At 38.1% G+C, this 14971-nt stretch overlaps 2 protein-coding genes and 1 long non-coding RNA gene across 6 annotated transcripts; 1 reads left to right on the forward strand and 2 right to left on the reverse strand.

Annotated features, from left to right (window-relative positions):
- Positions 1-1735: 1735 nt before the first annotated feature.
- LOC103401644 (uncharacterized) lies at positions 1736-4119 on the forward strand. Its single transcript, XM_008340358.3, has 3 exons — positions 1736-2074; positions 3357-3415; positions 3510-4119. Exons 1-3 carry the CDS (start codon positions 1961-1963, stop codon positions 3853-3855), a joined length of 519 nt encoding a protein of 172 aa, XP_008338580.3. The 5' UTR covers positions 1736-1960; the 3' UTR covers positions 3856-4119.
- Positions 4120-7948: 3829 nt separating this feature from the next.
- Positions 7949-8711, reverse strand: LOC139192319 (uncharacterized). 2 transcript variants are annotated; one of them, XR_011576381.1, is made up of 3 exons: positions 8688-8711; positions 8515-8590; positions 7949-8403 (listed from the first exon to the last, which is right to left on the reverse strand). It is a non-coding gene; the product is annotated as an uncharacterized lncRNA (long non-coding RNA). The 2 variants fall into 2 exon arrangements; XR_011576382.1 differs by lacking the exon at positions 8515-8590 and having other exon boundaries at positions 8688-8708.
- Positions 8712-10282: 1571 nt separating this feature from the next.
- Positions 10283-14544, reverse strand: LOC103400052 (triphosphate tunnel metalloenzyme 3-like). Of its 3 annotated transcripts, none has more exons than XR_011576380.1 (3): positions 13648-14539; positions 10710-10943; positions 10283-10626 (listed from the first exon to the last, which is right to left on the reverse strand). XR_011576380.1 is itself a non-coding variant. In XM_008338737.4 (2 exons), the coding sequence occupies exon 1, from the start codon at positions 14280-14282 to the stop codon at positions 13653-13655; it is 630 nt and encodes a 209-aa protein (XP_008336959.3). In that variant the 5' UTR covers positions 14283-14544; the 3' UTR covers positions 13105-13377; positions 13648-13652. The 3 variants fall into 3 exon arrangements, 1 of the variants encoding a protein (XP_008336959.3); XR_011576379.1 differs by lacking the exons at positions 10283-10626; positions 10710-10943 and adding exons at positions 13105-13236; positions 13328-13377; XM_008338737.4 differs by lacking the exons at positions 10283-10626; positions 10710-10943 and adding an exon at positions 13105-13377 and having other exon boundaries at positions 13648-14544.
- Between the last annotated feature and the right edge of the window lie 427 nt (positions 14545-14971).

Below are 14971 nucleotides of genomic sequence, written 5' to 3' on the forward strand. Positions count from 1 at the left end.
ATTATTTTAAGATTTTTCTCTAAATTATATAGATCTTGTTTTATATGAACTAAAAAAAAAAGTTTAAAAAATCAAAAGGCCGTTAGCATGAGAACCTTATATTGTAAAAAATGCTAGTTATAAGGGTTACGCGGTGAGAAAATCAGAAAATTGTTTGCATAAACAAACTTGAGCCCACGACTTGCTAAAACTTTAAACTCTACTCCACCAATGAACCATTTACTCTTTATTGTATAAACTAGCAAAAATGCACATATAAATGAGTGAAACTTCAGGATGGACCTTGGCCTATCCTAGTATCACATCTCAGTCTTGACTCCGTCATAGCATGATATTGTCCGCTTTGAGCTTACCTCGTGCTATAGGGAGGGGATCATGTACATATAAAGCACATCATCTACTTTCCGTTGGTCGATGTGGGATCTTACAATCCACCCCACTTAAGGGGAACCCAGTGTCCTCATCGGCACATCCGCACCAAACGGCAAAGTGGCTCTGATACCAAATTGTCACATCTCAGCTCGACTCCGTCGTAGCACGATATTATCCACTTTGGGCTTACCATTCCCTCACGGTTTTGTTTTTGGGTTTTTGGCACGAGAATTTCCTAGGGGGTCACCCATCCTAGGACTATTCTCGTCCAAACTCACTTAACTTTGGAGTTCTTATGGGATCCGGAGCAAGTGAGTTCCCAAAAAGCCTCGTACTATAGAAAGGGGAGCAAGTACATATAAGGCACATCACCCCCTCTTCGTTGATCGATATGAGATCTTACGTCTAGCCTCCAAGTAGCCTTGACCCTGTTCAAACGAGCCATATATTGGTCAAATTTGAAATCGAGCTTGTATTACCATGCAATGCAGGTGGTTCGGGCAACAATGTGTGATAAATGGGCTCTTTGAGGACTCTAGTGTTGCATAGTTTAAGTGTGTCAAAAATTTCGTACGTTTCGTCTGCAAGTTTGATGGGTGTTGCTGGTCGCTTGACTAGTTTTAGTGTCTCTCTGGCGATTAAAATGTTTTTGGTTTGAGGAAACCTCCTCACTTTATGCTGCTCTTTGTGAAATGTTATTTTAGTTGATTGATTTAAATAATTTCTTTGGACGTGTGGGGTATATTTTTTCTTCACTGGTTGTTTTCCATGTGATTTATTAACGTTAGATTTTTCGTCCTCCTGACATGCTCAAATTGTCTATTTGCTGTTCTAGTGATATTATTTACATGTAAAAGGACTTCAGCTCGATTAACGTGGATAACAAGTTTAATATCAAATTATTTTGTGTGTATTTTTGCTCATCAATATAAAACGGTAGTAATGTCCACCATCTTATTAATTACTGTTAAATTAATTTAAATTTTGAAATTTATGTAGTAAATAGGTTAAATCAAACTCATCAAACAATATTTAATAAAATGATGAGCATCATCATCGTTGTAGTGTCGTAAGCAAAAATATTTTCAGTTATTTTGGTTGGCCTATAATGAGACTGAGCCCAAATCCACATATAAATTGTTGTATTAAAAAAATTAAATAATAAAAGGATGAAAGATGAATTTAACTTTATAATGAGTTAACAATAATTTAATTCAAATTCAATTTTTGACGAGAATTGAATTTAAAAATAGTTTTCACTTTTCACTACTTCCACGACCACATACCTAGTAGCCAATTAGTCAATGCTAAATTTACCACATTGACCCTAAAAATACCTAATGAGCAATTAGTCAGCATATATATATATGTACCATGGTGGCAGTAGACCAGACATTCTGCCGCAAACACCCTTCAAATTCACTGTCCCTCCCTCCCTCCCTCCCTCTCTCCCCACACACACTTTCTCTCTCTCTCCTCACACACACGCACTCTCTCTCTCTCTCTCTCTCTGTTTGTGCAATTTTTGCTCTGATTTTTTTGTCTACTTTTTCAGTGTATTTTTGAGATTTTTTTTGCAGCGAAGAAGATGGAGTTGTGCGCCTCTGAGAAAAAGGGCATGTGGCTTGGCTCTTTTTTGGAAGCAATGGTGGTCAACACTGTCCTTGCTGCTCCCAACTCCCTTGCTCTGCTGCTCCTTGCGGTATACATCTCTCTCTCTCTCTCTCTCTCTCTCTCTCTCTCTCTCTCTCTCTCTCAGTTTGTGTGGAAAATTATGACATGGGTTGAATTGAAGTGTTAAAATTTTCATGCTTTTGTTGTGTTTTCAACTTTTTACAGCTTGAGATCTCATTAATGTGCAGCTTATTACTGAACTAATATTTCAGAAGTTTGGGTTTTTTCTTGCTTTTACCATGGTTTTGAAATTTGAAAAGTTAATTATTATTTTTTGGATAAATTTAAGGGATGAAATTTGGTAATTTTGTGAATTAGGTTTGTTTGGGGAGGAAAGCTCTTTGCTTTGGTTTATACATTAAAGGTGATAGTTTGTAGATGTGGAGTACAACCTTTTTCTGCTTGTCGGTGTTTTAGATTTCGACATAAGTTTGTAAACAATTTTCACTCTTTGTTTGTGAATTATTGGTCGTCTTAAACTTCTACTTCTTTTAAACAGGTGCTGAAGAATGTGGGTTTTCTTGTGAATCCGCTCTTTCATTGTTGCTTTAGATGTAACCTTGTGTAAAAGTTGTTTCGTTTGTTGTTTCTTATTGAAAAATTCGTGTGGAAACTGGATTGTTTTGATGTACTGTTACTTACGGTTACAAATTTCTTGACGTTTGCGGTCTGCCATAGAGGTTCTAATGCCCTGGTTTCTGTAAGTTCATAAACTTTGCTGTGCATACTCATAATTGCTTTTCCCGCATATAATCCTAGAACTATAGGTAACGAAAATGACTTAATAGAACCCATAACGAAATTTGCGCAGACATTGCGTATATGGTATTACCATTCTAAGATAACAAATTTGCACTCTCCGCTTTTCCTAACAATGTATGAATGTAATTGTAGTTGGGCTGTAGCATTGGATTTTGCATTGACCGAATATTTGGTAGTTTTAGTTTTGAATATCTGGCTTAAGTTTGTTAAATTTTTCATATAATTGAGTGATGTAGGCCTTGTGTTGGAATTCCTATTTTGTTGCGACTAGATTTGGTATTGCATATAAAGTATATTTTGAGAACTTGTTTTGCGTTGCTGGCCATTGCCTGCAACGTTATGAGATGCATGTTCAAACGCCTTTTTTAGAATCCATTTTTATCAACAGTGATATGTATTGTGTATATTGTTTAGGTCAACCAATGAAAATATTAGTTGACATTCATTTTGAACCCTGTCTTCTTAGGATAGCGTTTCTAATATGTAAAACAAAAGCCTGATGTTATTTGTCATAAGCTGTTTACCAACGCTGGCTAATGTTGTTTCAGACTGGGGCGCTGATGAATGATATCAATATGTCACCAGAATTGACTGCAGTCACTGGAAGGTAAGGAAATCGATGTTCTGTTCATCGTATACCAGCACCATTGGTTTTTTAGGGCATAATAGAATCTAGTTGGTAAGTGTTGCTTCCTTCTTAGGTTTCCTTTTGAAGAAATTCTGAAACTGGAAAAACCTGGTGCGGAAAACAAAGATGCTAGCGATACAGAGGATGATGAAGAGGATGGAGATGATGAGGAGGTGGATGACCCAGAGGGTGATGATGCAGGAGATGAGGACTTCTCAGGTGACGAGGGGGCAGATAAAGAAGGGGATCCTGAGGATGACCCTGAAGCCAATGGTGACGGAGGCAGCGATGAAGAGGATGATGAAGATGACGACGACGATGATGGTGATGATGATGATGATGAAGATGAGGATGGAGAAGAAGAAGAGGAAGAAGAGGAGGACGAGATTTCAGAGCCACCTGCCAAAAGGAGGAAGTGAGAGGAGGCGCCTGTCATCCTTTGCCATTGTGTTGTTTCCGTTTCGGTCAGGAGTTGTGAAGTAGTGAGGCAGAATTTAGCTCGTCGGTTTGATCAGAGTAGAATTTACATTCCTTGTTCTTAATGAACTGCTAATGTTATTGGTCATCTTTGAGATGCATTGTTCGCTTTATGAAAATCAGTAGACCTCTTTAATGTAGTGTCGAGAATCGTTGTATGTTTTTAAACCTCGTTTATGAATTTATTTAAGTTGGGATTCATAAAATTGTTCTTTTGTTTGCTGTCTTGGATGAAACCAACCGGTTCTTGAGCTGTCCGGGAGATCGTCGTCTTGAAAGGAACCAACTGTTTATTCCACACTTTTTTTCCCTTGGGTGCGGGTCCATCATGACTTGCACTGGATGATGGTGGAATTAAAGGTGATTCACGTGACGAGAGAGAGAGACACACATCGCGATCACCAGCCTTTCGTTCCACCAACTGTTGCTTTACCTTCTGCCTAGAGCATGACATTCTGTTCCGACTTCGTTTATTGTTTTCTTTTTGCCTTAGATGTTGGAAAAACAGAAACAGAAAATGTGTGAGCAATGAGCAGACACACACGGCAGTTCTATCACAAAACTCATGCACGCAAATGCATTTCTCTGTTACCCGGTGAGGACTCCAACCTCTCCGGTGCTATAATTTGAGGCTGATCTTCCATGGTTCAAAACATGTCACAAATCCGTCTTCCAAACACCACGATGACGAATGTGATGAGTGCGATGACTATGATGGTAGTACTAATACTGATGCTCCAGCTACACGAAGCAAAAGCTGCTACGTACATAGTCGGAGACCAACGTGGATGGACCATACCACCCTACGATAACTACTATAAAACATGGGCATCAAAGCATAGAGTCAAAGTAAACGACATCCTAGGTACGCATGTCCTATCAGGATACTGAGCCTCTACATTTAGTGTTTGCATATATATATGATACATCCTTATTTGCGCAGTATTTAAGTTTGAATACGGTAAACAAAACTGGGCATGGGTGGAGAGGCATGATTACAATGTATGCAACACCACGGCGGTTCCCGTAGTTGCATCCAAGTATACTATCGTTCTTCGAGTTCTCACCCCCACCACATTCCATTTCATGTGCAGCTTTCCCGGCCACTGCTCGAGAGGGCAGAAGATGTCTCTCACAGTAGTTTGCGCCTGAGGAGGCAACGGTGGCAGCCACTGCCTCTTTGTTTCTATTTTTGTTGAAGTGGCTCCATGTATGTGTAAATAAGTTTACGTTGAGGCAGTCTCGGAGAGTAAGTCTACACAAGCCAATGTAACTAGTAACTACTCTCGTGTAGCATATCTATACTATCTAAGTTTTTTTTTTTTTAATCATAAGTGATCTTTTATGTTTGACAACTGATAAGTTTGGCCTTTTATACTTTAAACTCATCAGTCTAATTCTTTATCTTTGTTTTGATCATCAAAGTTGTCTTTATCATGTAATTCCATTAAAAACTTTGTTAGTATAGTATAATGATGCGACATTCATATGGGCTCCGTAAAATTAATTAATCATGCCACATAGAAAGAACAAACTTTAGGTGAACAAATAACAACTCGCCTTCCCACTCTCCACACACCCAACCACCCACAGGGTGCGGAGGGGAAGCAGGTTGAAGTGGAAGATGGATAGTTGAAGGGGTGGGGCCCACCATCTCTTTAAAAAATTTGCATAACAAAGTTATTTTCTGTTTTAAATAGATTTATTCTTAAGTTAAACATTCTAAGACCATCTCCAAAGGAAATATCAAATTATAATTGATGATTGATGTGACAATTTGAAGTCTTATGTCAAATTTTGTACTTCTCCAACCGAATTGCCAAATATTATTTTATTATTTAAATAAAGCTTTAAATGATTGTAATTATTAAAAAAATGTTGAAACAAAATTTTTATCTGTTGAAATGTTAGTGGAATAAGGGACTCACTATTAAAATGAATTAAAAATAAATTTGACATCAAATCACTAAGCCTTTAAATCCAGTCAGCAAATAACACTTTGGTTGAAGAAACTTTTGATGTCAAATATGCACAGTAGCATTCCACTTAGGATTTTGACATCTTCTTTGGAGATGCTCTAAACAATTTTGTTATTCATTTTTTTCAAAAATGTTGGCTTCATATTTTTCGCGTCATCATTAAAAATTAATTTAACATATATATGAAATTATAATTAAAGTACAAGTTTTTGTATTGTTGGGAGTGCAATTGCACCCAAATTTGTAAGTGCAAATTATAATTTACCCAATAAAAAAAAAGGCTTAGGCTAGTTTATATAAAGTAATCAAGAAAATGAAGGCTGGGCTTAGTTTGTATCATATAAGGGGTGTATTTTTCCTTACCATCCTCAAGTGATGATAATGTTCACCATTATACTTAATATCGTTGGTTGAGTTTAAATTTTGAGATTTGTATCTATTTACTAAATAAATCTCGAAATTTAAATTTATTCGACGAAAATAAATAGGATGGTGAGCATTACCATTACTTGAGCATGTTAAGCAAAAGTAGACTTATTTTTGAACTGTCATATTACTTTGTGGTGCAGACCCAAGGCAGCCATAGTGTAGTTCCACTCTTGATATCGACCGGTTATAATTATTTGAACACACAAACTTAACACACCTTACACAGTAGGAGAATCATAATAAACATAAAGAGCGTGTCACCAGAGTTTGAGCTATATAGTTGTTTCATGCAATTAACATGAGGGGGGATGTGGCGTTTGTATAAATTGGGAGCTCGTCATTTCAATGCACAAAGATAAGGGAAAAAGAAGAACGAAGAGAGAGAACAGTTTAGGGTTTTGGGAGTTTTGATTGATGAAGATTGTTAGTTGACTTGTCTTGCTGAAGTTTGGATTATTGCGGTGAACGGTTTATATAGTGTGTGTTCTAAACGTTCTTATTTCGTAACAAACCATGAATTTTCAAGAAAATGCTCTCTAAAAAACTCTATTTATATGTAAACTAGCCTTCATGCATGCGTGTGCTACGCGTGATTTACACGTTTTAAATATATTTATATGCGTAAATTGACAAAAGGAAAGTCAAATATTTGAAGTAAATGAATCATTTTAGATCATGTTAGAAGAAACCCCTCATAAACCAATTAAAGCATCTGAATTCACATAATAAAATTAGTTTCTATAGAATTTACATTAAGAATAGAGAAAATAATATTTAATAAACAATTGATTGAATCACATTATTGTTAGCCCATTATGAGGCTAAGTCCGTTATCCACGTGCGAAATACCTTTTTATAACTGGAATTACATGCCTTTTAAGATGTTTTGAACGTGTTTAAAAAAAGAGAAATTGAATCACATTGTTGCTAACCTATTGTGAGGTACTAATTATTAAAAATAAAAAAAAACTGCACCAAAAATTTAATTATTAAAAAAAGCACTATTAAAATTACAAAATTACCCTTGTTTTATTTTATGCATTCTTTTTTTTTACTTTTGATTTTTTTGGCTGAGGGGCATTTTGGCCTTTTTATTGTTGAAACCATGACCCCAAATTGGGGCTTTGGCCTTATATATAAGACTAGCCTCCATGCACGCGCTCACGCGAGTGCAGAAGACATTTTTTGAATCACGATATGTTACGCGCGATTTACATGTTTTAAATGTATTTATTAATGTAGATGAAAATGAATAATAAATACATTTAATAATAGCGATCTTTTAACTATTCAAAGCCGTTGAATCCATATTAATAAAAGCTATCTTTCAATTTTCATCTACATTTTATTGAATTTACATTAAGATTAGAAAAAATAATATTTAATAAACAACTTATTACTGGCCCATTGTGAGGGTAAGCCCACTCCCTCCCCTTAGTGTAGATAACATCGTTTGTTAAAAAAAAGATCATTAGACAACTAATTGAATCACATTATTATGCGTGTGCGAGAGACTTTTTTATAACTGACATTTTTTAGATGTATGTATATGCATAAATTGACAAAAGAAAAGTCAAATATTTGAAGTAAATGAATAATGTTAGATCATGCTAGAAGAAACTCCTCATAAACCAATTAAAGCAGCTGAATTCACATAATAAAATTGGTTTCTATAGAATTTACATTAAGAATAGAGAAAATAATATTTAATAAATAATTGATTGAATCACATTATTGCTAGCTCATTATGAGATTAAGCCCACCCCTTCCCCCTTAGTGTAGATAATATTAGGGATGGGCACGGGCCGGGCCGGGCCCAAAATTGAAGGAATCGGACCGGACCCATTCGTAAATACAACGGGGCGGGGCGGGGGGCGTTTTGGATTTTTCAAAATATGATCCGGACCTAACCCGGCCCTTTTGAAACGGGCCAGTTCCTACGGGTCCCCACGGGTCCAAATCTTTCACTCACACCTCAAGTTTGGTGGTCTTTCCTCTTCCTCTTCGTTCTCCTCATTTGAAGATTCGCTTCTTTGAACAACATCATTATCAACGGTTCCATCAAAACAACCACCGTAAGATCTGCACTCTCAAGGCAAATTAGGGTTTTCACATAACTCTTTCATACAAACCCACAAATCCTATTTGCCTTCTCATCGGCTATGAATTCAAAGAATAAAAGAAAGGGAATACCTTAGGGTTTTTGAATCTAAGCAATTTCAATCAATTCCCTTGTAATTTCCTCTTCCTACTCATCGACCAAAAGGTTCTGCAAATAGGGGGGAAAAAAGAGAGGCATTGATCTATAATTTCAAGTCCCAGATAAAACATAAAATTTCAAGTTCACAAAACCTAAATAATTTCACCTTGTGCTTGGGTTGCAGATGACACACCCCAATCCTAGAATCAAGGCGTGCTGGCCGTCACGTGAGCATGACGTAGCCAAAAGTGCGACACGGAAGCAAGATATAACAGAAATATGAAGGAATTTAAAACAACCACTAGCAGAATAACCTACTAGCATACAAGAAAGAGTTATAGAGTAAAACACACGAATTCAGAGCGTAGGTATCAAGTGCAGTCAAGTAGGACTATAATTAAAAGTGCAACACCCGCAGGTGAGTCCTACATGCAGTACGTCTGTCAGAATGTCGAAAAAGACCTCGAGAGCCACCAACTGCTAACTAGAACCTGGAGGGGCGCAAAACAAAGATGAGTGGGTCAGTAAAACCAAAGATTTTCCAAAAACATTTCATTTAAAACGTTTCTAACCCCTCACCGTAAAACCTGTATACTTTTCCAGAAAAATAGTATATAAACATATATATACATATATCATCAAAACTCAGCTCACCATCTATCAACATAACATCTCAGAAAGAATATACCATACCATGCCAAAATATAATATGAATGCATCAATATAACTCAGGTGAAATAATAAATCAACCGGAGACCCTAAAGTGGTCCTGTACGGCTGATTCTATAGCTCAATATCCCATCCAGCCGGAGTCACCAACTGTGACCTGTACGACCCTGCCAGAGTCACCAACTGTGACCTGTACGGCACTACACTGCACATAAGTCGGAACTACCTATAGTAGTCTGTACGACTAAGATGGTGAAATAATACGCTCTAGTGCTTCTCTCATCAATCATCTGTGCACATAATCTAAAGTCACCCACCAGTCGGAACCCCTCTAATGGTCTGTACGACTGGCATGTCGGAACCACCTCTAGTGGTCTGTACGACATCCACCTACTTGGATCCAAGGCGAGCGTGCGGTGTGGTGAATACTATAAGCACTAATACCAAAGGTGCAATTTATGAGTTTCCAATGCAATTCACATAAAATAAATCATATGAATAATGTAAAAACTCACCTGATACTCACATGTGCGTCCACGGCACCAATTCACACATATATGCATCAATTATCAGTTCAAACATCTCAACAATTGCATGCGTGGCATTTAAAAACATATTTTCATATAATTGCATTTTCTGGGAAAACAGTAGTATATAGGTAATACGAAAACAAAACTGCCCACTCACTGATAAGTCGATGGGTCGTAACCCCCGTGACGTCCCTGGATGCGCTCGTCCTCGGGATAGGTGTCACCTATATGCGAAACAACTATAAAAACGTTAATTTAAACACATAACCAACAATTCGAAATAACTTCTCATACGGTGCTCAATTTGGGTATATGAATATACCACATCGACCTACTCGACGTCACAGACGTCGAGAAATTTTTAGAAAAATTTTTAGGCTTGCCACGCGCCCCCACGCGCCGTGGGTGGCACGGGTCTACGCGCCCCCACGCGCACCATCTTCCTCAGCCAATCGCCGGACTGGTTTTTCCGGTGGCCGGATTCCGGCGAGTTTTAAAAATGCTTGTTCTCCTTCGTTTCTCAACCGATTTCTTTGAATTTTATATCAATTTGAAGCCCTCAACATGTAGAATCACGATGGACTAGTTTCAAGGTCTAAAATTCACTAAATTTTACCTGGGGAAGCACGATAGTTCAGAAATTTTGAGAACCTCCGTTCTCGGTCCTCCGACGTCCAAATATCACCAACGAAGTACCCCGAAGCTCGTGAGGATGTCCTTAAGCTCACTGTGAGCTTGAAATTCCCTTATTTGCTTCGATCCACGAAGTTTTGGAGGGTTTTGGTGATGTCCGTACGTTTATGGGTGAGAGAGAGTGAGAAAGTCGTGAGGGAGGAGAGAGAGAAAGGCACGGAGAAGAGAGGGAGAAAAGGAAGTGTGTGTGGTCCATTTCCATCCATTTAATCCCTAACCACACAATATTTTACAAACCAATAATTTTAATCCAAAACTTATATAAAGTTAATCCAAATAACGTCACACACACATACCTTAATACCCGCTAAGGGTAAATCCGTCATTTCACGTCCCCAATAATATAAAGTCCCGGAACGGGCTGTGACAGCAAATGCTCTCCAACTCCATCTTGTCTTCGAACTCATCGGCATCCGACAACTAGTTGTTGCCCAACCACTGGACGGCGGTCTCTCGATTGAGTCCTCAATCTTCTTGTCCTTAATGGAGTTTGGGGATCGTGGGTCTCTTGGGATAGAGAAGAAGAGGGTCTAAGTGAAAAACAAAAAACAAAAAAAAAAAAGTGAAATGAGTGAAAAAAATAAAACAGAAATAAAGAAAGAAATAGTGAAAAAAAAAGTAAGTGAAATGTAGTACAAGTACTAGTGTACTGCACAAAACCAACGTTGTACTTGGACTTTTGGACCGGAAAATTGAGTGGGCTTGGGTGAAACGGGTCCGATCGGGGCCCTGTTTCTTGGGCCTTTTGGACCCCCCGCCCCGTTTGTGTTTTTCAATTTTAAGACCTGCCTCGTACCCGCCCCGAACTGCATGTACCTGCCTCGCCCCGCGGGTCTAGTACCCGTTTGCCCACCCCTAGATAATATCATTTGTTAAAAAAAATAATCATTTGACAATTAATTTAATTACATTATTATTCGCGTGCGAAATACCTTTTTTTATAAAGAAAATAATATTTAATAAACAACTAATTGAATCACATTATTACTAACCTATTGTAAGGTACTAATTTAAAAAAAAAAACTTTATTAATTTATCACCAGCACTGCGCGCCTCTTAAGATGTTTTGAACACAATATTCATGATTTTTCTAATTTTTTATTATATTTTTCTTTCCCCTTCACGTGGGTACCATCAACTTTCACTCACCGTTCCATTTTTTTTATTCTTTTCTCTTTCCACTTATATTTATATTATATTTTATGATGATCAAATTACCAAATTACTCCTACATGATTTGATATATTATATTGGGCTGCTTTTGGATTTTTTTGGTTGAGGGGCAATTTTGTCCTAATCTTTTGTCAAATGCGTGACCCCAAAGTTTTTGTTGCATGAGTGACCCAAAATTAGGGCTCTCACTTTCTATTATATAGATTAACATGTGCAGTGACTTTTATATCATTATTGAAGTAAAACTGAGAAGCTACATTTTCTTTTACAGCTAGTTTTATGTAATATGTAAACCTTTTAATTTAATCGTATATATTCAAAATCTTAATCGGTAACTAAAAGGCGTAATAAAATTGAAAATACTTTTGTTTCTGTTGAAATTAATCTTGCGGAGGTCCCTCTAAATTCTTAGTGGTTTGACATTGGTTGTTCAGTGCAACATGATAGACTTCATTTCTTGTAAATGTCCTTCATGTGAAACCCTCAAGAATTGATAACAAGGTGGCTGTTGAGGCAATAGGCACCCTCAAGCTCAAGTTGTCAACTTAATTTGTTTTAGAATTATCGTTCTTTGACAAGAAATTCAATTTCACTTCCTAGTTTGTAAGGACCGGTTACACTTTTATCATTGTTGATGAAAGTGCAAGAATTTTCAAGAAAAATAATCTCAATCATTTGCTTGGTATTTGTTTGTTAAATAATGATCTTTGGAGGTTTAAATATAATGTTGTGTTAAATCCTAATTGTCTGTCAGTGGAGTCGGTTTTGCCACTTAAAAGTTCATTAACAAATGAACAATCCTCCATGTTTTGGCATAGGAGGCTTGGACACACTAACAAAAAGAGACTAGAACTTCTTGTTAAAAGAAAACACATTGACAAAGTTGAATTTTAATGACCTGCAAGATTGTAATGATTGTTGGAAAGGGAAATTGACAAACATAAGGAAAATACATTGTCAAAAGCTTTTGGAATTCATACACTCAGAGGTTTTGGCCATTTCCCTACACAGACAATTTGCAAAAATGCCTATTTGTGACTTTTATTGATGATTTTTCACAGTATGCTTTTGTTTACCTTATATCCGAGAAACGTCAAGTGTTTGGTTGTTTTAAAACTTTTAAACATGAAGTGGAAAAACAACTAGAAATGTCAATTAAAACCTTGAAGTCAGACCGTGGTGGAGAGTATTATGGCAGGTTTACTGAGAAAGGGCAACAAAAGGGTCCAATGGCAAAAATGGGATTTAAGCTCAATATACTACTCCTGGAACACTACAACAAAATGGGGTGGCCGAGAGAAGAATAGGACAATGAAAGAAATGGTTAGGTGCATGATGAGTAGAACAAGTCTTCCAATGTTCTTGTGGGAAGAGCCACTCAAGATGGCCATCTATATATCAAACCGAGTGCCAAGTAAATCAGTAAACAAAACTCCATTTGAGCTATGGACTTCTAGGATAAATGATTGGACTACCTTCATGTATGGCAAGGCTCGTGCCAAAATGTATAACCCAGCAGAAAGAAAGCTTGACCCGAGAACAGTCAGTGGTCATTTGTTGATTTTCCAAAGAGATTAGAGGGTTACAGGTTCTTCTCACCGACATTGTGTCCAAGGATCTTTGAAACAAACAATGCTAGGCTCACTGAAACTGAAGAGTCCAGCAACGGAGATGTGCAGGATGTAAGGGCCCGTTGACAGAAACAGAAAACTTAAAGACTCCAACAATGAAATGATCATACCCGAATTAAAGCGGAGAAACTAACGGTGCACTCACTTGATCTTTACTTAACTGATAGGAAAAGAAGGCAATATCAGGATTTTAAAGACATAGAATCGACACAAAATTGCTTATTCCGCCATATCCACACAAACTTGAATCACTTACAAATCCATGCCATCACAATAACAAACATACACACATGATTCTACCACAAATTCACCAAATTCAAATCTATTGCAATCAGATTTCCTCATAAACCCACATTGTAAGTTAACTTAAAAAAGCATTCAATCAGGAAAGAACAGAAATTTCCAAATACAATTCAATCACAAAACTTACCCCATTCACTCGGTTACGGGCAGCTTCCCAGCTCGAAAAATTGCAAACTTTGATACTTCTGAGTAAGAATACCGAACCCCATTTTCCTTCAACAAGTCCTCAAGCACCACCTTGACTCCTTCAGGGTCAGCACTCTCACACTCAATCTCATAACAAGTACCAAAATCATACTTAGTCTCATCCACCTCCAATTTCAAGCCTTTCCAATCATACACATCCCTCACATTCCTGAACCCTCCCAATCCCACAAACCCTAAAACCCCAAATTCCTCTCTCACCCTCCTCAGAACCCTAGACTCCGCCGTCATCAGCTTCTCTGGCTCGGCAGCGCAGGCCCGCACGATCGAATGGTCGAGCTCCTCCTCGTCCTCCTCAACTCGGCTGACGCCTTGGATCAGCACTGCCCGCGCCTTGAGCGTCACGGCACAGAGAGGGCTCCTGTCGGAGAATCGTAGCCGGAGGAAGGCCCGGCGCGCCGCGAGCTCGACTTTGGAGCCGTCGAAGAAGAGATTCTCCTGGCGGTGTGTGGCGACGAGGAATGGCGCCAGGAGGGTGGTGACTTGGCGGTGGGCGGCGGCGTCCAGGAGCCGGAGCTTGACCTCCAATTCCATCAGAGCTTTGGGGATTTGAGACATAAAGATATTTGGAGGCGTTCGAAATTCGATTACTGAGGAAGGCCGATACGGTGCGTTTTGGAGGAGGGGTCTTTGGCGCGGTCGACGTGGTGGAGAAGAGTAGTGGCGGCGGTGGTTGTGGTGATGGAGGTGGCGGCGGCGCGCTGCTTGCGAGCTTTTTCGAGTTCGTCTTTGTCTTCGATTTTGAGTTCGATCTTGGTTGGCTTTCGTCTCAGCATTTCTGCTCTCTCAAATTTCATCGCGCCTGATATCCACTGAGCCTTTTATACGTTTTGGCGATGACTTTATTGGTCTCATGGATCACTAATTTGGATTGGGCCTGATATGAGTCATTGGGCTTTGACTCGCTAAGGCCCGCTTATGATCGTTATTTTATACAAAAGCACTCCAACCGATAAAAGTTTGCGACTGTTGCCCAAGTGAAAAAAAAAAAATTAAAAAAAAAGTTTGTGACTGTTGCTTTTATTTGAGAAAAGTAAAAGAATTTAGAAAAATTCCAAATAGTTTTTTAAGAAAAACACACGGAAGTGCTTCCTGAAACGTAAATTAGGGCTGGGTTCGGTTCAAAACGGTTCGGTTTTTTGCCAAAACCGAAACCGAACCGAAATTTCGGTTCGGTTCGGTCCATTTTTTTTTTCGGTTTTTTTCGGTTTCGGTTTTTTTTTTTTTTTTTTTTTTTTTTTTTTTTT

The sequence above is a fragment of the Malus domestica genome, chromosome 15 (genome assembly GCF_042453785.1).
Source record: "Malus domestica chromosome 15, GDT2T_hap1".
Taxonomy (NCBI): domain Eukaryota; kingdom Viridiplantae; phylum Streptophyta; class Magnoliopsida; order Rosales; family Rosaceae; genus Malus; species Malus domestica.

What these genes read in the sequence shown, in the direction of transcription:
- LOC103401644 (XM_008340358.3), top strand. Translation starts at nt 1,961, where the DNA reads ATGGAGTTGTGCGCCTCTGAGAAAAAGGGCATGTGGCTTGGCTCTTTT. An exon ending in TTGCTCTGCTGCTCCTTGCG is followed by an intron (nt 2,075 to 3,356) that starts GTATACATCTCT and finishes ATGTTGTTTCAG; the next exon opens with ACTGGGGCGCTGATGAATGA. An exon ending in TTGACTGCAGTCACTGGAAG is followed by an intron (nt 3,416 to 3,509) that starts GTAAGGAAATCG and finishes CTTCCTTCTTAG; the next exon opens with GTTTCCTTTTGAAGAAATTC.
- LOC103400052 (XM_008338737.4), bottom strand. Translation starts at nt 14,282, where the DNA reads ATGTCTCAAATCCCCAAAGCTCTGATGGAATTGGAGGTCAAGCTCCGG.